This window comes from Gymnoscopelus braueri (assembly GCF_963280865.1).
Source record: "Gymnoscopelus braueri genome assembly, chromosome: 1".
Lineage (NCBI taxonomy): Eukaryota > Metazoa > Chordata > Actinopteri > Myctophiformes > Myctophidae > Gymnoscopelus > Gymnoscopelus braueri.
Genome location: NC_137603.1, coordinates 25,318,197 through 25,341,504, shown reverse-complemented (window position 1 = coordinate 25,341,504; position 23,308 = coordinate 25,318,197). Strand labels below are relative to the sequence as shown.

The 23,308-nt window shown below is 40.8% G+C and overlaps 1 protein-coding gene across 3 annotated transcripts; it reads right to left on the bottom strand.

The window, feature by feature from the left end:
• Window positions 1-660: 660 nt before the first annotated feature.
• On the bottom strand, window positions 661-22,400 carry golm2 (golgi membrane protein 2). 3 transcript variants are annotated; one of them, XM_080430973.1, is made up of 10 exons: window positions 21,580-22,399; window positions 14,682-14,736; window positions 14,421-14,523; window positions 11,121-11,211; window positions 10,887-11,007; window positions 9,995-10,078; window positions 9,234-9,545; window positions 4,965-5,102; window positions 2,728-2,895; window positions 661-1,704 (listed from the first exon to the last, which is right to left on the bottom strand). In XM_080430973.1, the coding sequence occupies exons 1-10, from the start codon at window positions 21,904-21,906 to the stop codon at window positions 1,628-1,630; spliced, it is 1,476 nt and encodes a 491-aa protein (XP_080287099.1). In that variant the 5' UTR covers window positions 21,907-22,399; the 3' UTR covers window positions 661-1,627. The 3 variants fall into 3 exon arrangements, with proteins under 3 accessions (XP_080287099.1, XP_080287098.1, XP_080287097.1); XM_080430972.1 differs by lacking the exon at window positions 2,728-2,895 and having other exon boundaries at window positions 21,580-22,395; XM_080430971.1 differs by lacking the exon at window positions 661-1,704 and having other exon boundaries at window positions 1,747-2,895; window positions 21,580-22,400.
• Window positions 22,401-23,308: the final 908 nt, after the last annotated feature.

The following is a 23,308-nucleotide window of genomic DNA, read 5'->3' as shown; positions in this document are numbered from 1 at the left end:
CTTTAGAAACAAGCCCAAAAACTGCAACCCGCAACTAGCAATATTTACAAGCAATTTTACAGGGGGGAAAAGCCAGAAGTCGCTTATAATAAGCGGACATGGCAACACTTCTCTCCTCAAGGCAGAGACCCGGATGGGACACAGACACACCCCCTGTCCACCAGTGGCGTTTGATTAAAGAAAATGACGTCTTTTTAAACGGGCTTTTTCCACTTAAATGACACATTTTCACTACAAAGTCAATATATATGTATATTTGAAAATATGATTTTTTCCCCCCAAAAAAATCAAGGTAATTAACGGACAATTCCTAGCTTAAATGGGATGTAAGTGTTTTTTGTAAAATAAATATAAAAAGTTAAAGCTCTATTTTCTGATAGTCAATTGAGTGTTTGTTAAGTAACAGGTCTCCCATTTGTTTTGTAAAAAGGAAATAGGAGAGACAGAACACCAACAAAGATCATATCATTTTCAATTTTATGATGTTCCAATTCCAATTTTGTGCGCCAACTAGTTTGTTAAATGACTTGTTTATCATGCATCCTGTATGAGTAGTTTAGTACTCTCTCCTACTGGATACAATCGGTATCCAGACGTGAATTTATTTTGTGTTTACTTAAGAGTTGGAGACACCTGCTACAGAACAAAACAAATTAAACATTTCACTTACACCCCTTTAATGCAAAATATTCAGTTTCTGGTATTCAAGTTAAGAAATAACAGATGTCTACAATTCAAGGGTGAAAAGAAAAATATAACATACAAGCTTCTGAATGCACAGTAAAGATTAACATTTTATGCTTTAAACAGCTGGATGACAGATTGACAATGCCTATGCAAATATGTATTCCCAAGTTATCTTCACTACAAAAACACATTGCACTGTGGAAAACAGAGTCCCAATTCAACATGTGGATTATGATGCACCACAGTTGACAAATGACATGAAGCATCACCTTTAATAAAAATTAAATTACATTCAATATGCCTTTCCATGAGAAATCAATTTTCATAGCTACACAAACAGGACTGATTTCATGTTCATTGATTTCCCTAAATGTAAAGAAACATGTCTCTACAGTACAAATAGTGACAGTTCAAATACATAATTATATACAAGAGACCTAACTAATGGAAGCAGATGTCTGTTAGTTCCTGATGTGCTTGCTAGCTCTGCACATCTTGGAGGATACTAACAATGGTCTAAGTATTGCTTAAGCTTCAGTACTTTTCTCAGTTGGATTATTAATTAAGATTTCATAATGCATGCAATGTCATCCAAAACAGAATGAGGAGTACATTGAGTGTCTGTCAGAAAAAAAAAATATTGGTTTAATAGGCCATAAGCAAAGTCCTTGGCATCAGTTACTTATTCCCACTGTCTGTCTAAATGCAAAATAGGTATCCATCGAAGATCCCAAAATTGTCTGAGAGGCAGAATGCCCAAACAGTTCCATTGGCAAAATTCTCAAGTAAAGAATTCAAGCAACAGCAGCCTGAAGAGGAAAAAAAACAAAATGGTGATGTCCAAACTATTATACAGGAGAGAACCGTTTCTTTTGTTACAACTGGCTGTCCCAATATAATGTCTGTATGTAAAGTGAGATACAAGTGTGCAAGTTCATATTCAGAGGATGTCAATGGCTTGATGTCGCTTCCCATAATCCCCTCCTCGTTCTCCCTGTATGTCGTGATCTTCATCATCTGGAGAGAGAAAGTAAACATAACTTACTTTAACAATTATGTTGTTAATAACCACTTTTAATAAATGGTGCAGACCCACTCCATTATCACCTGCACAAAAAACTAATTTATATTCCACAGTTACAATATATAAATTACATTCTGACCTTGAATTGACAAAATACTCGGTTCAGAAGAACATTATCATTCATAATAATGATCAAAGTACCTACTGGACATCTGTAGAACAGTATCATTGATCTTGTCATTTTAACCAGTGATGGAATCATTATACTAACTAAACAATTTAACACATATAAAAGTTTCCGCACTTGAACCAAAATCATATCCGTTGCATACTGTGATCGAGTTGTGGAAATCAGTATGATGATCACAGGAATGAAAATATACCTCTTTTCTCGAAAACATGACACTTACACACATCACACATTAAAATTCTAATCTAATATGCTATTAAAAATGAATGGTAGGGAACAACGATGACACGTACCGAAAAAAAAATAGATGTCATGGGCATGCGTTTCAATCTTTCAAGGAGAACTCAAGAGACATTCACAAACACAGAGGCTATATTTATCTACTGGCCTACATGTGGGTCAGGGATGTTCGGTGGGCACAGACAGGTGGCACAGCTAAAGGGAAGCACAGGCAGGCAAGAAAATGCTGGATGGAAAAGGCAGTCACACTCACAGAACCTGAAGTCCCCGGGTTGAGGTAACCCCATACAATAAAGCAGTAGGGTTCACCGCAAAGATTGTGACTGGTGATACAAGGCTTATCTTAAATGGTGGAGTCCTTCTTGGACCCGGACACCATTTGACTGTTATGTCTACAGATATCTGTAGTAGCTGGTAATTAAACTGGAAGCATAGGAGGATACTCAGGGTACTGTGAGCTGTTCACGTTTTGGAACTGCATGGGGGATGCAGGGGGCAGCAGCAATACAGGAGTGGAGAAAGGGATCAAGGGAGGAATGGTGGATACACATCTGGACAGTCAGTCCAGTTCTCTGGCCCGGCTCACCTTGGACGTCTTCCTCCCCACCATCACCATCCTCTTCCTCATTGTAAGCCAGTTCAGCCTGCTTGTCGGCCTCATACTCACCCACGTTCCCATCGTCCCCATTGTAGTCCGCTAGCTTAGAGCCGTGCTGCGGATCTACTGGGGACTCGTTCTCATCAAAGAACCGGCCTGCAGGAGGCAGAGAAGGGCCTCATCAGGAAGGGGAGGGAAGCAGAGGGAGTTGTAGGGAGAGGGGGAGAAAGAGGTGAATGCTGCATTTTGAATGCATGGAGGAACGTGTGATCAGACGAAAAGAAAGTTCTGAAAACGGCGAAGAAGATGGGTTAATGGATGTATGAACAAGACGCTGGATTGGAGACGGAGTTTAAGGGCCTAACGCATTAAGGTTTCAAGGCTGATGAGGGAAGTAAACTACCGACTGCACTTAATGACAGTCAAGTGCATGAAATGGAGCAGTTGCTCTCAATATGACAAAAACACTTGTTTCATCCTCCTTCAACTCCTTCGGTGTGATTGGAACAAGAGTCGAAGGCAGGAGATGTGGGCAAAGAAACGCCACTGAGGCTGCACCGGGCGCGATGATGAACGGTGGAAGGAGGAGGGCAGGATGGTTGTGTTATTATGGAGAGGGAAGAATGGAACATTTTAGAAATGGAGAAAGAGAGGGGGCAGCAGCAGAGAGCAGCAGTGCACAGCAGAAGCCAGGCAGCAGGAAAGGAACATCTTGGAGCCAGAAGAGCGTTGATTTTCTCCCCTCCTCTACAAGTGTCTCTACTCTCTGGCAGCACTTCTACCCATTTTCAAACATGTCTGTCATTCAAGACAGTTCTCGTTCTCATTTAGAATTCCTCACGCTGGTGGATTACATTTTTATCCACAAGAAATGTAGAACAGGAAAACCAAACATAATTCAACCAGGTGACACTTCGACACAACACATGAAATAATGCATTACTAAGAAAGTGGATTCTGTCAATATACTAAGTATATTTAAGAGATTGTCCTGGTATATTGTTTTGTTTTTTACCTGGGTATATGGGGGTTAAAGTAAGGGAAGGGGAATATGTGTGGACTTGGTACGCTTGTATGTTTACCAGTTGTTGTTTTTTTACACCTTTTGGAAATGAAGTTGTTGAGATGTTGTTAACATGCACTTGCCACACCCAGGGGTTAAGTCAGTCCTGGTCCAAAGGATTGGAGGTTAATGTGTACTGTAAAAGCGACGCACTTCAGAGTTTGGGGGGCTACTATAATATCTAATATGATGTTTTACATTACAAAAAACACTGTATTCATATTTTGTGCCACAGAACTCCAATAACTTTCTTTTACGTTACATCAGTAACCTTTTAAACTTTAAGTAGTAGAGCAGCATTCATAGTACAGTATCAATAACCTTCCAGATAGGACCATATTATTAACATGTCTGGATAGCAACATTTCTGGTCATAACCCATTTTAGGACATACTTTGTTGGGTTCCACAACCATAATGATGCCAGGCCAATAGTGTTGATAAACAGAAAGGGAAATACATAAATAAGGGTGTGCTTTGGACTGGAGGTGGGGCTCAGCTCGGGCCCAATTTAAGCCCTGGTTACCAATTTGTATATATTGGCAGAATCTGCTTTGTGTTAAAGGTAGTTTTTTTTAATAAAAAGGTTAAAGCACTATATACATTGCTGTAGAGAGTGTTTGTTCAGTAACCGGGTCTCCCTGTCTCTACAGCTCTTTAACAGAAAATACAGTTTCAGGTGGGTTGCAAATTTTCAGCCAATCAGGAGAGGGTCCCATTTATCAGCTTAAATGTTATTATAGTGTTACAGTTCCAATATTGTCAGCAATTTTTTTTGTGTCATCACTTCCAATTTCACTTGTTTAATCTGTATCCTGTGTGGGGTTTCTCTCCTGATTGCTGGATGAAATTGGTATACCGACCTGAAAATGCATGTTTACTAAAAGAGCTGGGAGACTCCGGTTACTGAACAAACAATTTAGCAATGACTAGTATCAGAATATAGAGCATTTTAACAAGTATTTCAACAAAAGAAAATCACTTACCCTACCTGATTTTGAGAGCTTTTTGCCATACAATGAGTGAATGGAAACACTAGTTTTTCGCTCCCAGAGCACAGAAGCAACAGTTAAAGATGACTGACACTATTTGCACTCATATCATGCTCAAGTAGCTATACAACCCAAGGTTCTACATCGCTTTAAGTGTCTTGATGCACTCACTCTGACGGTGCCGTTGTGGCTCAGCTGGAATTTTGTCTTTTACATGATGAGGTTCAAGTGGGTTGGGAACCTGGGCAGGATTGGGTGGCTGAGGCAGCGCCTTCATCTGTAGACCATCTTGTTTCCTGTTGTCACGAACTGTGAATCAGAACAAAGATTACACTCTGCTGGATATAAGGCCTACATCCAAACAACTGTCTGTCAATGCCACAATTTGAAAACTATCTTACGCCCACTGAGAAAAGTAATTTAATCACTTTGAAGAAGGGTAGCAATCAGAAGCGAGAGCGCTTGTATATATGATTTCTTAATGAAAAATCCTCGAAAAACGTAGAGAATGTTGTTGGCGGTCTGGCCTTCATCAGTGTACGGTGCCCATTTGAACTTTATGATGACATGTTTTGTATGTAAATATTGTAATTTATTATTATACCGTACTCTATCGCTATGTTGACCTTTACAAATCCTACTTTGAAAATGACATGTAATCATAATAACGTTTGCTCTATGGAAGGCTTGTATATGCATTTGTCAACAGATGATGATCATAGGGTGCCTGCCTGGTGGGACAGCAAGTTAGTGCACTGACCATATGGTCCTTGTGAGTCACAAAGACCCAAGACCAAATCAGACTCTTTACATCTCCAAAGGCCAAAAACATTATGTCACCGTTTTTGGAGTCTTTTAAACTTTGGCAATTCTAGTGACACTAAAGCTGTAATGTGGAACTTTTTTTTTTTTTTTACAAATACAATTTCAACCAATCAGTATGGTAGAGCATGTTACAAAATAACTAGCACATCTGAAGTGGTTGGTGGTCAGGTGTCGGATATCTCTCAGTAAATGTTTGGTTTCCCACGCAAGAGATCCAGGTTAAAGGAGAATACCGGACAAATTAAGTGTTGTCTTTGATGTCTCGTTACTCACCGACCGACGTGAAAAGTGGCGTTCTTTTTTTCCATAGATTCCCCTGTCGTCATTTTTTAAACCCCCTCCGTTGTCATAATGGGAGCGCGTGGGTTAGGGAGATTCGTCTATTATACGTTAATGGCGAACGACTTAACACTGGTTGCTTGTTTCCAGAACCTGGCAACACTTTTCAACGCATGTTTGACTATCATGAGACTCCACAATGACTAGCAGTAGAGAAAAATACAACTTTGCGTCGGTTATAATAGACGAATCTCCCTAACCCACGCGCTCCCGGCTGTTACAGTTGCAATATTATATCCTCTCCGTATGGAGAGGACATTACCCTTGGGGATAGTAGCTTTAAAGAGTAAGGTGTCAGCCCCACACTCAGCCCCACACTGTTCTGCTGGGAGCGTTAACAACGATCTGGTACCACCCACCCACAAAACAAACATGGGCAAATTCTCCTTCTACAGCACTGCCACCCAGGATTGGAATAGTCTCACCCTTTCCCTCAAAAAGTGCAGTTCGCTGGGCTCTTTTAAAACAGCCCTGAAAATTCAGTCAGACGACCCCCCCCCCTGCTCTTGTACATATAGTTTTTAATTCCCCCCCCCCCCCCCCTTTTTCATTTTTTGTTGTACATAATGTTATTTTTCAGTTTTTTTAAATGTATTTGATATTTGAACTGTGGTGGCACTATACACTATGAATTTAATATCAAGGACCTCGTTGGAAACAAGACCGCAAGGACTTTTATGAACGGACCTTTTAGACAAAGTACGGTATTTTAAATGTAGCTGTGCTGTTTTACATTTTTGCCTGATAAAATATTCAATCAATCAAAAACAAATACATCCTGAATTACAATACCGTTTTCAGGCTTAAATATCCAGTGAAAGAAACCGCACTGAAGAAGTGTACCTGCTGTGTATGTGCTAGCTAGACCAGTGGTTCTTAAAGTGGGTCATTGAGGGTGTTCCAGTGGGTCCCCAGCAAAATGAGAAACAGTTTCAAAACTTAAGCCCTATTTTATTTCTTATTTTTCTAAAATAGCTCATCTACAAGCTCACAACGTGTCCCCATGCAATGCGTTGTAAAATATCTGCTATTTTTGAAAAATGTTGACAAATCTCTTATGTGCGTCCCTGGCACCCTTTCCCTCAAAAAGTGCAGTTCGCTGGGCTCTTTTAAAACAGCCCTGAAAATTCAGTCAGACGACCCCCCCCCTGCTCTTGTACATATAGTTTTTAATTCCCCCCCCCCCCCCCCCCTTTTCATTTTTTGTTGTACATAATGTTATTTTTCAGTTTTTTTAAATGTATTTGATCTGTGGTGGCACTATACACTATGAATTTAATATCAAGGACCTCGTTGGAAACAAGACCGCAAGGACTTTTATGAACGGACCTTTTAGACAAAGTACGGTATTTTAAATGTAGCTGTGCTGTTTTACATTTTTGCCTGATAAAATATTCAATCAATCAAAAACAAATACATCCTGAATTACAATACCGTTTTCAGGCTTAAATATCCAGTGAAAGAAACCGCACTGAAGAAGTGTACCTGCTGTGTATGTGCTAGCTAGACCAGTGGTTCTTAAAGTGGGTCATTGAGGGTGTTCCAGTGGGTCCCCAGCAAAATGAGAAACAGTTTCAAAACTTAAGCCCTATTTTATTTCTTATTTTTCTAAAATAGCTCATCTACAAGCTCACAACGTGTCCCCATGCAATGCGTTGTAAAATATCTGCTATTTTTGAAAAATGTTGACAAATCTCTTATGTGCGTCCCTGGCACCCTTTCCCTCAAAAAGTGCAGTTCGCTGGGCTCTTTTAAAACAGCCCTGAAAATTCAGTCAGACGACCCCCCCCCTGCTCTTGTACATATAGTTTTTAATTCCCCCCCCCCCCCCCCTTTTCATTTTTTGTTGTACATAATGTTATTTTTCAGTTTTTTTAAATGTATTTGATATTTGAACTGTGGTGGCACTATACACTATGAATTTAATATCAAGGACCTCGTTGGAAACAAGACCGCAAGGACTTTTATGAACGGACCTTTTAGACAAAGTACGGTATTTTAAATGTAGCTGTGCTGTTTTACATTTTTGCCTGATAAAATATTCAATCAATCAAAAACAAATACATCCTGAATTACAATACCGTTTTCAGGCTTAAATATCCAGTGAAAGAAACCGCACTGAAGAAGTGTACCTGCTGTGTATGTGCTAGCTAGACCAGTGGTTCTTAAAGTGGGTCATTGAGGGTGTTCCAGTGGGTCCCCAGCAAAATGAGAAACAGTTTCAAAACTTAAGCCCTATTTTATTTCTTATTTTTCTAAAATAGCTCATCTACAAGCTCACAACGTGTCCCCATGCAATGCGTTGTAAAATATCTGCTATTTTTGAAAAATGTTGACAAATCTCTTATGTGCCCTGGCACAACTTCCTTTCAAATGGGAGTCCATGGCCAAAGACATATCAATTTGTGGGTCCTTGACAAGAAAATGTTTGAGAACCACTGTGCCTCCCTCGACTACTATGTTTCATGCCTTACAGGTGGCAAGTCTATGTGATGGATGTAACATTATTTGTAAATGGTCTATGCCTTTTCAAATGATGTACCATTTTAAGTGTATAATCAGTAAATATATTGCAAAAGGTAGTTATTATGAGTGAACCATGTGCTTAATACAGTGCAGAGAACATAGCTAAAACACACTGGCTCAGATCTAATAGTGATGTTCATCATTACCATCTGAGGAAGCAACTATCTAGTGTAATCAGAAGATACAAGTAAAATGTTTTTCAAATCGGTTGAAGAAGTTATATCCAATACTCTTTTCACAGCAGCCATTTTGAAATGTAAATACAGCTGACGGTAATAACATTAACTGTGGGAGTGTTTCATTTAGGCGTCACTGTGTGACAAAACTGTGACAAAGTTAACTTCATCCTGGCACATAGAAACACCTAAGAGAAACACACTCACAATTAATCTGCGCTTATCTGTCAAAATGAAAGCAGACAGGTTTGGTAATATTTCAAGACAGTGGTTCTCAACTAATTCTGGAACAGGGCCCACTAGAATATCTCCAAATTGTTCGCGGCCTAGGCCTAGTAGGGCCTACCCATCTGACCACTTAAAACGGCAGCCGATAGGCTGACGTGTTAAGTGGTGAGATGGGTGGGCCACGTGCTTTTCAATCGATGGTGTTCCTGCTTGGATCAGTGGAACTAACTAACATAATATACTTTTAGTTCCCATCCGTATAACAATGAAAAAATACCATGACATTTTTTATACCACAGGTTGAGAATCACAGTTTTAAGCCATGTTTGGGAGGTGCATGCTGTACCTCTGGCTTGTCTGTGCCGTTCCCCCAACTCATCCGCCTTGATGATGCCCGCCTTGTTGTCTTCATCAAAAAGGACGGGTTTGTCTCCCACTGCCTGGGGCTGTGGTTGAACTAGGCCTGGAGGGGGCGCCACAACTGCTCTGACTTCTGGAGCCAATCCCCCCAATTTGTCCTGCTGGAGTCTGGGCAGGTCCAGAGACAGACCCCGGCCCCCGGCGGCCTCACCCATCCCTGCCTCAGGTCCTGCACCAGCCCCTACCACCACGTCAGGAGGGTCCATGTGTTTCTGTGTGATGGCTGGCTTCTTCAGGGCTGCAGAGAACGAGTCGGACGCATAGCAAAGACGACAGATTACAATACAATTATTGTGTAATTGACACTGTGGGCTGGGGCTGGGCGATAGATAAAAGCTTGTAGATCTGCTATTTTCACTATTTTGTACGCCACCATTGTACAGCAAAGTATACTACAGGGTTAAGTGGTTAATCCGACTAATTAATGTCGATTATCAAAAATCTATACGATTCTTGTTGATTTGTTGATGTACGGTATTAAGAAAAAAAGAAAAAAAGATATATATATTAAGAGAACCTGCTTCTCAATTAATCGATTAACCTACATGATCAAAATTAATTCTTTTATTGGTTCTAAATATCGTTTTTGATTTAATTGCCCAGCCCTACTGTGTATACAAAGCAAAGTATTACCATACATATTACACACATATAGGCATACAATAATGTAAAAAGAAGAATACTTGCCAAACTGCACATCATCTATTTTTCCCACTTCACTGTCCTCAATACCAGGCATGCCAGCATCGCTGCCAGGCTTGCCCATCTCATCTGTCGAAAGAGTTTTGAGGTAGCCGTGAGCATACATTAGCAATAGGAATTGTCCTACTTTTTATTAAAGGAATACTTCACAGGTGTCCGTTTCAATAGGAGACCAACACACAGTACAACAACACCCAGTGAAGTACGGTATTCCTTTAATGTGTGCACTTCTTCACTTCCCAACAGGCTTTCCCTGTATGATGTTTAAATAATAGACATATATCTCTGCTGTCCGGCAAAAAACAGCTCCAAAATATTTTTCAGGAAATTAAAAAAGTGGAGTTAGGAGGTTTTCTTCATCATTGATAAGAACAGCTGAATGGACCTCCAAGCAAAACAATGCAAACAATGAGGTTGGAGGTCAAAAGGGGGCGGAGCCTGGAGTTAGCTGGTTTAGCAGAAAGTTTGAGGATCCAATGGAGTTAGCTGGTTTTGTCAGAAGCACTTTTTAATGCTCTTCATTGGTTCAATATTTTTTTTACCAACACACAGACGTAAAGGGTGTTCAATGGCCCTGATTTATGGAAAAAAAATGCAAAAGCGTCAAAATGGAGTTAGCTGTTTCTGCCGGACAGCAACGATATATACAGTAGTATAGTATATATAGTATAATCTTGCATAGGTTTCCATCTATGCAAGATTTCTGTTAATAGTATGCAACTTTTCTTTGGTATTTGTGACCTCATCCTGTAACCTTTGGTATTTTTTGTGACTAATCGGATCTCTTAAGACATGTACACTCTAAATCCATTTTATTAGAAAGGAAAATGCTGAAGGCAGAGAGTATATGGTGGCTGTCGGTGATTAGTTACTGTACCTTTCAGGTCTGGGCTGTTATGCAGGCGAGTGGCCACAGTGTGGCGCTCTCCCACCACCTCCACATCAGTCCCTCCTTCCCGTACACCCACTGCTCCAGCCTTTCTGCTGTCCAGTAAACTCTGAAGAATTAGACAAAGTGAGACGTAGAAGCAGATACAGAGAGGGTAGGGACAGAGGGGCAAGGCTAGCAGAATAACCTAAACTTCACAAAAACAGGTGTTGAGTAACTAACCTGTCTTAGCTTTGATGCTTCTTCCTCCAGCGTCTTTTTTGTTTCTTCATACTCGTCTTTCAGCTGTGCAATTTGTCGACCACACTGTAAACTACAATAAATACAGCTATAAGCAAGCAAATAATATGAAAACTGATTATAACAATATTGTTAAAGTCATACCGTGTACTTTACATTCATTTTAGTAGTCTGTTCTAGCAACACCTATTGTAGCTCCATTGTCATTACGTTTGTCTTATCTGTATGGAAGGATATTAGGGACCAAGGATATTTTGTAAAGCAACAACTTGCTAGAAACTGTATTTATTAAACCCTTAAAGTCGGCCATACCACTCATGACCAAAAAGGATAGTAATTTCGTATTTTAAAACAAAATGCTAGATGCCAGAGGGTGTGAACTGCAAAATACATACATAAATACATTTCCAGTGTCTATGTCATTTTGGCACGAGTGTTCGAGGCAGACATGGGTGAGAAGTTGTAAAAAAAAACACAATTATGAGGAATACTGGGGAATTTGGTATAATGAAAAATACCAAAAATAACTTTTGTTTAATTGAAAACGTTACACAGTTAATGTTTTCATACAGTATAAAGGCCCTTCTCATCTCGGATATTCATCTAAATGTTTATTTTAACAGTATAAAAGGTGTTTCTCGTCGCTGAATAATTTTTCTAATTTATTATTATTTCTCATTTCAGGCTTTTTACTTGTTAGAGTATCCCCTCTGATTAAGGAATTATCCATATACAGTAGGAAACTAGACATACATGTGGAGTCTAATAATGGCATGGCCTCCCTGTACAACCATTAGCTAGCAAGCTATAAGTGTGCAGTTCATGAACCTGCTGTTCGTGGCATGTCTGTTCTCTACTGCAGTGAGGTAAGCAGTGCTCATATTTTAAGCCAGGGATGTAATTAATCATGAACTTCAGAGCCGTTTTGTGTTCTTTCCGTTCTCTGCATCAGCGAGCCACACATTGGGTTTTGTAACGAGCACATAACGATGTGAGCTGTGACTGGTCTATGGTAATTTAGTGGGGACATACAGATAAAGCCCGTTATAGATGCCTTGGCCTTCGGCAATGCTGTATAAACCTTTTGTTGGTGGTGGCATTGTGCATTATTATTGTACATTATCGCCTCACACAGACTAATTAAAGCAATATTTCTGTCTTGCACACATCCCACCACTGTGAGTTCAGATGCAGGCATCCTCCAATGTTAACTGTCCTCAAGATGAATTTTCCATAATTCTGATTTATTTTACCTCTGATAACAGAGATGAATGATGATAGCTACATACAGACAAAAATAACTTAAGACAGCAAACCGTGCTGTCCCATTTCCTGTTCACCCTCTACACCTCTGAGGTCCACTTCAACCTGGGTACGTACTGTATCACCTATAGAAGTTCGCTGATTGTCAGCCATTCCATTGTCAGCTGCATCACGCATACTCATACGCAACGAGAGTACAGTGCCCTGGTGGAGAGCTTAGTAGGGTGGTGTAATAAGAATCATCTACAGCTCAATATTGGAAAGATCGAATGGTGGTGGACTACCAGCAGAGCAGGAAGAGTCCGCCAGCTCCCATCACCATCAGAGGAGAGGTCGGAAAGATGGTGTACAAGACATAGTCCATGAGCCAGAGCCCCAAAATTGAGCAATGATTATCGAAAGAGTGGGCAAAACCAAACCTATATTAAATTGTTCATAGGGTCAATACGAGTAAATAAATATATGATAACCTTTCCACAGGAGCAGCTTTTTCATGGTTATCACACATTTTGTTATTTTCCCCATACGTACATGACAGGTGAAAACATTTAAAAATGTAAAAGAGAGTTATCATAATGAAACTTCCTGAGTTGATTACTTACATGAAGACAATGATTTATCATATTACAAGTTTTCTGAAATTGTATATTTAAATATGCAAATTAGGCATTAGGAAAATATGCCCACATTTGCATAACTTTCCAGAATCAACATTGGAACATTGGACAAAGCCAGAGTCAACATACTTATTTCATTTTGTTAAGATGTTGGAGTCAAAGGTTTTTAACTAGGGAATATTCAATATCTGGCTCAATTTTGGGGCTCTGGCTCATAGACTAAATGCCTAATTTGCATATGTAAATATACAATTTCAGAAAACTTGTAATACGATAAATCATTGTCTTCATGTAAGTAATCAACTCAGGAAGTTTCATTATGATAACTCTTTTTTTAATTTTTTCACCTGTCATGTACGTATGGGGAAAATAACAAAATGTGTGATAACCATGAAAAAGCTGCTCCTGTGGAGAGGTTATCATATATTTATTTACTCGTATTGACCCTATGAACAATTTAATATAGGTATGGTTTTGCCCACTCTTTCGATAATGAAATCTTGTCTGGCTCATGGACTAACAGTGACTTGGACCTGTCTGATGGGTAGTTGTGCCAGTAGCCTCTATTATTAGGCTTCATAACCAAGCCTGACTTTTAAACCAGTTTTTTTTACTATCTCTGGGGCCCTTTCACCCAGGAATCCTACTGTAAACAAAGAAACGTTTTCCAAGCAAACATTCCACAATTAAAACACCAAAACAGTGTCACGACAGGTTATCTTCTAGGCCAGGGGTCTTCAGGGACCCCCAAACTGATGTGGAGATGGAGCAGGGACTCCCTACCTCGTAGGGTGGGGGGGCTACAGCATATATTGTATAATTATGTATAACATTGTGTTTCCTATGTATAAACATACCATGTTATTGTGCATTCAATACTAAGCTATTAAAAATTATATATTCATGCTTTTATTTTAAACATGTACAAGGTACAGTGAGTAGGGTGGCCGTAATGCCATTTATAAACATACCGTAATAACTGAGAACAACAAGAATCTGTCAATTGCACAATAATCATGTATACAAGCTATTCAAAATGGACAGAATCATGATTTATTTTAAAAATAAAATGTGGAAATTGTTTAAAAATATATATAAAGACAATTCTTTTAAGTAAAAAAAAGATATACATATAAAATATTTTTTATATATATATATTTTTTTAATTGTCTAATCAAGCAACAATTTCAATGACCCCCTGCAGTACCGCCGCGGACCCCCTAGGGGTCGCAAACCCCCTGTTGAAGACCTCTGTTCTAGGCAATGCTTCAAGGTTTGGAAGAGCCATTGAGTTGCACAATGTAGACAAGGAGAAGGGTAACATAATACACTTTCGGTTCAAAGTTTACATAGGTGATGAGACTAGTCTCCCAGTCACAGATGATGGCCTACTGTACTTTACCTCTCATATTCCAGCCTCCTCTCTAGCGTGGTGCTATTTTTCTTGACCTCCCTTATTTGGTCCTCCTGTTTCAGGAATTCCTGTTTCAGCTCCTTAAGCTGCTCTGCTCAAAGTAGCACAAACACACAGGGGTTTGATGCCTTTTAGTATGTAACATCAAGTAACTGTAGTATAGTTTTAGATGGATTTGCCTCTCTGTTGAAGGGCTGCGATCGTGCTGTTGACCACATGCAAGGCTGAGGTCATCTTCACCACACTTACCCTTCAGCCTCTGGTTCTCTGTCATCTGAGTTGTGGCTTCTCCCTGCAGCTTCATCTGAACAGGGGAAAAAGAAACGGGGGTTTCAGGAATAACCTGTCATATGTTGCAAATGATAACAGAAAAAAGAAAAAGCTCTTAAATCTGTGATCATTTAGCACTGAACAAGTAGCCAACAGCAATTAAAAGGAAAATTCCACATTTGGTAGGACCACTAGTCCATACACACATTTACACCCACCATCTGTCCTGGCTATGGGAGCATGACTGACTACATCCCATCCGTTCCGTGACTACAGTAAAGATCCCATAGCCTGTGGCGAAAATGCTAACAAACAACTTATGTTGGGGAAAATGTAAGAAGTCACTTCCACTCCCTGCATATACCAATGACCAATGCCAATGTGCAAATTGATAGATTGGTCAACCCACTGAGGAGAAAGATGGATGAGGACGGACTAACAGAGATGTGTTCATTTAACACATTCACTGCCATTGAGAGACATCTCGGTCATTTAAAATCCACCTGTTCACTGCCATTGACGGATATCTCTGTCATTTCAACAAACAAAAAAAAGATAACGTGATCCGAAGATTTACTGCTCCATTCACTTCCTGGTTAACTTATTACTTTAAAATCCTGTATCTCGCCTCCTGTGTTTTACAATGTATTTTTGACCAAACATGCTATTTTCAACTGAGTATAACAAGAGAACGGGAGGCCACGATGATTTTTTTTCACGGAAGCACAGTGATTTCCTCCGTGCTTAGCAACCATAAGGGGATCGATCACAGAAGCTACCTGCCAGCATTAGAAAGTCCCTGGCAGTGAATGTGTTAATAGTAGGAGGATGTGTGTGCAGCTCAATAAGGCAGGCATCAAGTGCAACAGTGAAACACGAAAATCTTAGTCCCTTGCCAATTGCAGTAGAGATGCTATCCATGTAGTTGACAGCTTGCTGTACTCATTCAGCCTGACACTTAATGTCAAACTGCTATGCAGTATAAATACTGCACCTAGGCCTATAACAGACAACCCTGTAACAAAGAGAGGATACAAATCTGACTCAGTTAACCACTTGAGTTAACCACAACTAGCCACACCGAGCTATAGCATCCCCATTCTGGGGCATTTGCCTAAAATAGCAGCTATACAAGCTCACAATGCATCGCAACCCAACACATTGTGAGCTTGTAGATCGGCTATTTGTGGCAAAGACATTTGGTGTAGGGGGGAGAAAAGAGCGGACCAAGTAGAGCCGTATAGAGTGTTTAAGTGGTTAAACTGTAAATGGTAAAACAGTGCATTTAGCTATAGCACTTTCATCCACAGTGCATTACATTCACGAAACTGTGGTGTAAGTAGGAACCCACTTGACAACCCCTGTGAAGTGTCTGTCCATCTTTAGGAATGTGGTCGCCTGGTCGGTCAAGTGCAAGCCTGGCTCAGGGACTAAGACGCTCCTGCCATGCAGAGTCCCCTTTTTTACAAATCCGACCTGAGACACATTCAGAAGTGGTTTCAAATCTGATTTCTAAAGATGCGTCTCAGTCTGAACACAGTAACCTGCTCTAACCACCCAAGTCGCATATCAAACTGTCCAAAACGTCACTTGCAGCGCGACCCAAGCGCCACTGACGTCATTACAGAGTGTGAGAATTGATTTAGATTTACGAGAGCGCAAGGGGTGTAATGAAAATAAAAAGAATAGTGCAGCATAAGTTTTACAGAAGAATGGCAAGCAGCATTCAATGGACAGACGGAGATATTCAATGTCTCCTTACTCTCCTAGCACTTTGGGGGGATGCCTCAGTACAAACAAGCGAAACTTGTAGGAATGTATAGGAACAAGGCAATATATGAAGACACATCTAGCGGCATGGCAGAAAATGGGTTCACAAGGTCCTATATGCAGTGTCAGAGGAAAATAAAGAATTTATTAGAACACATATAAAGAGATTAAAGTCATGATGTCAGGACGCCTACGTCGTTACCATGGTAACCAAAGCAGATATGTCGACGCAGGGCGCGGTTTGGGTTGACGTTGTTTAAATCAGTCTGACTGTGTCTAAACGGGGCCTATGCACTTTGGATCTTTAACATCATGTTTGTCTCAACATCCTGTTTGTACCTGAATTCATCAACAGAACAAATACTTCCTCATGAAAGTTACAGCCCTTTGTAGACTATGTGGTTGAACCTGACAATATGCTGACACTCTGTTTGAATTAAGATTAATTCATCTTATGTACAATGTGCATGTGCTGACACTCTTTTGCACCTTAATGTCTAATCTCATGTTTGTACATACTGTACCAGCTGCATTATGATTTATTTTTCTCTTCCTAAAAACAACAAAAACAATCGAGCTGGCACAAAAATAAATTTCACCCACTTCTTTACACCTGTGACAATGATTATGATTCTGGACTACATTCGCTGTGTCAGAAGGATCTTAAATACTGAAGGGGTAAAACTCTAATGACAGTATAAGACAGTGTCTGTTAGTCTGTATGAGAATAAACTAAACTCAAGCATTCCAGTGGTATTTCAAGGGCCTTAAAGCCCAAGGGGACAGAGGGACGAGAGATAGAGACAGACAGACAGAGCGACAGAGACAGAGAGACTCTTGATACACAAGACCTAATGAGGCAGAATACACTGGAGGCTCACAGTGAATAGGATGGAGACAGTAATTACAGCATCTGTGTCAACCAATGAATATAAAGCTGCATCCTGTCACCTTTGTGGAGAGGAGTTTTACAGTGTCCCCCTGTAGCACTAGCAGGATGGCAACACAGCCAGTCCTTTAATGGGACAGGACCTAAACCTAGAAAGCCACATTATTCTCACTTCACTGCCTGAAAAAGATTTCTCTCTTCATTGTATGAAAGCCATTTTGGTTTGATCCATCACTATTTTTAGGCTGGAACTGCAAGGTTCTATATCTGTGTCTGAGTTTGTCGGTCAGCGACAGTGTTTGCGACAGGGTTAGGAGTTGCAGGATTGGTAAGGAATGGTAGTAGGAGTTGCAGGACTGGTCAGTGAGTCAACTGAATGGCCTAGCAACAGACAGGGTTTGCGATGGGGTTAGGAGTTGCAGGATTGGTTAATAGGGACAGGGTTAGGAGTTGCAGATTTGGTCATCGCTCCAGGCTATCATGGGATGGAGAGAGAGAGAATTGGTCATCCCTCCAGGGTATGTACGTATATAGGGAGAGATGGTCTTTTGGCACCCAGCGCTCATCAAAGACTTGAGAAATGTCAACAATGAGGCAAGTAATCATTACAGATGCAGGATTATCATTCACCGAAGAGAAAAAAGTGCCAACTTCATAGGCTATTGCATAGTAAAGCTATACACATGGACAGTGATTACTGATTGCTTAGGTAATAATGAGTGGGACATGATGACAAAGGTCTACGTCAGGGCTGAAAACAAGTATATTATAATTGTGCTGAAAACCTGGACAATTTCACAAACACTACCACTGACTATCCCTCTAACACAGCCCCCCCCCCCCTGCACCTCGCTGAGACATTCATTAGACTGGGCCGTTGTGACACGGTGTTGTGTCAAGTTAGCCCTCTCTGTCTCTCTGTGCATGCACAGTGACGAAGCCGCTCTGTCATAAGCTAACTCACCTGCTAGACGAGCCGTGTCTGGCATGAGAAGTTAATGAATTCAACACTCGTCGACCATAATAATTATGTGACGTCAATTATGTGACACTCCCTCTCTCTCACTCTCTCTCTCTCCTTGAGCAACATCCTGGTTGAGACAGATAGACTGGGGGGGGGGGGTTAATTGTTCACAATGCTGCCTTGATGGCTTGTTGTTAAAGATAATAACTGATTCTGAATAGACTTCTGAATTAGAGTCCTTACAATGCAGTTGTTAAGTAGGCTATAACATCTGTTTCCAACTACCCAAAGCAGTATTGAGCCATAGCAGCAGGAGATCGGCTTGAGAGGGGCACATAATCAAATCAAATAACAAAATATAAATTTAGCTAGGCATGGCGTTGTGGACCCCCAGCGAACTAGGTAGGGACCCCTGTTCTAACAGATTGCCCACAATTTCACACATACCAGTTCAAGCCTATACAAATACAAGACTGGTTTTGTCAGTCTTGTAATTGTTCTGCAGACAAGCTACTATGTGCCGTACACTTTGCTGTTGGAACGGGGTTGGGCTGTTGACAAAGAAAGGAGTGGATCTGTTGCCATGCAACACTTGTCGAGATCCTGCATACAGAGAACAGAGGCCGGATAATGCTGATCTAAACACCAGGAGTGTGCCAACTTACCTTTTACACAAAATACAGCTTTGGTCATAATGTATTTAAACATTAAGTAATGCTATCGTTAAGCTTTATTTATCCAGGGATGGTTTTCTGTGCAAGCAGCAATGTTTCATACGTATACCCCTAAACACTCATATCAATCCACTTGAGACTGAGAGAGAAGTCCTTGGTTCATATGCATCTATGAGGAATGAGTTCTAATCTACTTTCAACACCCAGCCAGTTGTCCCAGCTGGCTTAGAGATTTCAACCAGTGATCTTCCATTCACTAGCTGGCCTCAGGATTCCAAGTACACTTAACAGGCCTCACATCAATGTATGACCCACAGCAGATTCTAAATCTACTATGTGCTATGTGCTTACTACTCATATCCAGGGCTGCCAACACTCCTGGATCCCGCATGAGTCTCCTGGTTTTTGACCACGTCTCCTGACACTCTCCTGGATCGTAATTTCTTCTGGTTTTCTCCTGGATTTTGTATCAAACACCCAAAATTCACCAGAACACAGGAAATTACATCTACTATGTTAAAAGGTTTATGGGGGAGGACCTTTTATGAACTTTTAAGTTGAACTTTTAAGTAATTAATGGTTATTATTAAAGATGGGTCTTACATTGCTTCAGTCATCAAATCAATTTCTGTAGGCCTACTTTTTTAATGGATGAAATTGTACCCATTATTTTCCAATGATAGTAAAGCAAGCCTGATAAAAGTATCAAACTCACAAAATTCACCAAAACACAGGAAATTACATCTACTCTGTTAAGAAAATTCGGGGGGAGGACCCAACCAATGTCCTGGATTCTGACAGTCCAATGTTGGCAGCCCTGCTCATATCCGATTTTCCTGTTCAAGTAATGGCCTTACTGCAGGCCGTCAACCACATAATTGCAACATTCACAATACATTTCCTGGGTGGAAACCTGTGTTGCATGCCCTCAGCTTCCTGTCACTACTCTTTCCTGTCTATTAAACATATCAAAAACTGTGTAAAGACAAAATTGTCCAACTGTGATAACATTACCACTGAGCTGTGCTTGGCTATATGGAAAACCTGCACAGCGGATGAACACGAGTGAACAAGGGAGGCGGACTGGGTGCAAATTAGAGAAGCACTCGCCATCAAGTGTTCTCTAATGTCTCCCAGGGCAATTGGACACACACCAATGTTCATCTGAGGCTGCTGAGAAACAAAAGGCCATGGGTAAGCACTAAGAAGACAGCCTGGGAACTGCTGGCTGTGCCATTGGGCAAGAGAACGCAATGGAATAAGTGCCATTTTCTGGTTCCTAGAGTGGCCCCAACAGACTGTATGTAAATAAATCTCAACAAATATCCAAAGTGAGGAGGACGTACATAAAAGTTGGGGTTGGGATCCTTAAGGATTTTAATGGTTCTAGTTCCATATCATGGCCCGATTTCTTTTTTAATTTGTGTGTGTGTGTATATGTCTGTCTGTCTGTCTGTCTGTCTGTCTGTCTGTCTGTCTGTGTGTGTATATATATCTATCTATCTATCTATCTTTTGCCTTTCACTATCCTGATAAACATTAAGTCAATCATTAAGTGATGCAAAAATGCATACATAATGTTGTAATTGTAGAGCAGACCTGAAGTCCACATACCGGCTCCGACAGCAAACCATGCATAGAGGTTGTGATCGTGTGATAAAACCGGTTTTGGAACCGGTTCTAAATATGATGGAACAGATTTCAGTTCTTCTAATTATTTAAACAGTGCATGAACCATGTGCCTCAGGCATTCATTCTCAGCATCTCTCATGTGTTTGGCACCAAATGTATGTAAATTATTAGCCTTAAGGACACCGACAAATGTACCGAAGTTACTCGAGTTCAAGGTGTGATTACTCTCCGCTTTGGCTGCTTTAAAGGTGCTGGCAGTTAGTTGACACAGAGGCGGGAGTGGGACAGGGCTTGTTATTATGCCTGCATAGTGCAATGACTTTTACAGGAAGGGTAAAAGCTAAATTACTGTCACATGTTAGGAACACCGGTGTATCAACATTTCAGAGTATTCCTCTGAAATGTTGATACAGTTGCGTTTAAAAGAGTGTCAGAATGTTATGAGTCAACGCTACCTTAGACCCTTCAGATCGCCTGACAGCTAATGATACAGGGAGAGGTGAGGGGGTTTGGGAGGTGGGATGACATGAACTTGGCGAATGAGTTGTGCTGGGGTCCTCCTGGTAGAGATCAATTATCAGTGGAGTGGATGTTCTTCTAACTAGACAAGGTGGCATTAGATCAGAGTTAAAGCTCATCTCCCTCTTGGCCAGTGGTGTAAAGTAGCTCAGTACATTTACTTAAGTACTGTACTTAAGTACAGTTTTGAGGTACTTTTACTTTACTGGAGTATTTCCGATTTTCGGTGCTTTTACTTCTACTCCACTACATCTCAGAGGCAAATGTTGTACTTTTACTCCACTACAATTATTTGAAAACTCCCGGACTTTTACTTGTAACAGAGCATTTCTACATTGCAGTATTGATACTTTTACTTAAGTATTTAAAAAATAATACTTTTACCACCACCACTGCTCTTGGCCTCTCTCTCCACCATCATACCCATACCTTCTCATCAGTGCATTTCATGATGAGTGACTCTCGGGCCTGCAGCTTGCCCTCCAGGACGCTGTAGTCTCCATCCTTCTGATCGATCTGCTTCCTGTGAGTGTCCACCTGCACCATCAGCTCGGAGTTCCGCTTCTCCAGGCGGCTCCGCGCCGCGTCCGTCCGCTTCACCTGAGACTGGACCTCCACCAGCTCATCCAGCAAGTGCCCGTGCTTTCCGGACACCGTCCAGTAGTTGAACGACAGTATGGCGATGATCACCATCAAACCGATCACAATGAAGGACGGGAGGCGTCCTCCTCGTCGGTTTGCACCAAAACCAACCATTTCCCCCCCCAACAAAAAAAAAGGAACTTCAGGTTGTTAACTGCAAGCAACCTATAGTGAGCTCAGTAGTACACGTATTCCCTCAATGCAGAACACATTTGTCTACGTGACATGCCGTTTAAATCCGGCAAAACCAAACGTTCGATCATTCAAAACCCGTTTCAGACAGACATAATTCCTCACATTCTACTGTGCTCCATGATCCTCCTTCCGTACACTTGTCATCATCCTCTCTGCATTCATGCAATGTCAATAGAGAGAATGCATCCGCAGAGACGTGGCCTAAAACGTAAAGTTAGCTCAGCTGATGGCAGCAAACGTAGGCAGTCTCTCAGCAGCAGTCAGTCACACATGCAAATTGTGCACGTATGTTTCCGGGTTTTCGAGCAAATCCCGTCGAACCAGATAGGAAACACATACGTGGACGATCTGACTGGAGATCCGATATCATCAGCATGGGAGCACAATAATCACAACAGCTCTGATTGTACCCAGCAGGCTAGCTGTGGCTAGCAGCGTTGCCATGTCGGCTTATTACGAGCGACTTTGGGCTTGTTTTTCTGTAAAGTTGCTTCGTGAATATTGGTAGTTTGCGGCTTGTGTCTAAAGTGTACTTGCTTATTTAGACTTGATTCCAACATTTTTTATTATTATTTCGTTAAATTCCAAATATTCCACATTTTTTTCAATACTTTTTGAAAATAGCAGATCTACAAGCTCACAACGCGTCGCATCGCGACACGTTGTGAGCTTGTAGATTGGCTATTTTCAAGTAGCCGGCGCATATAGGTTTAAAGTGCTCATGTCATGTGGCCTAAAAGTTGCTTCTTTTGTGCTTGTTTTCATAAACCTGGTTGCTTATTTCTCACACAAAACCTGGCAACGCTGCTAACCATCAGCACCACGCCAGCTACTAATAATACTGTACTACTGTGTAGGAGGATGGCGGTCTGTTTTGTTTTTGTTTTACTGCATTTCATTGGATTTAATTCCCCTCCTCTTACTCAACCATGTCCGACGCCACTAAAAAAAAGTATCCACTAGAAAACACACTTTGATTTCATAGCAGAGTGAGGTGTTTTTTATTTTTTGTGAAGTTGGCCAACGTCTTCAACTGAATTCCGGCTTCTGCCGCTGGAGCGCAATTACCTTTCAGAATAAGAGTCTTCTCCTCGAGGCTCTGCTCTGCTGCAACAGTAATCGTGGCAGACAGTGATGTGGTGAACCTTACCTGGTACGACGTGGTGTCGCTTTTCAAAAACAGTGGTGGAAAAAGTACTCAAATGTTTTACTTAAGTAAAAGTATTAATACTGTAAGAATTACTCTGCTACAAGTAAACTCAAGTACTCAAGTAAAACATTCTAAATGTACTTGAGTAAAAAGCACAAGGATTATTAGTAT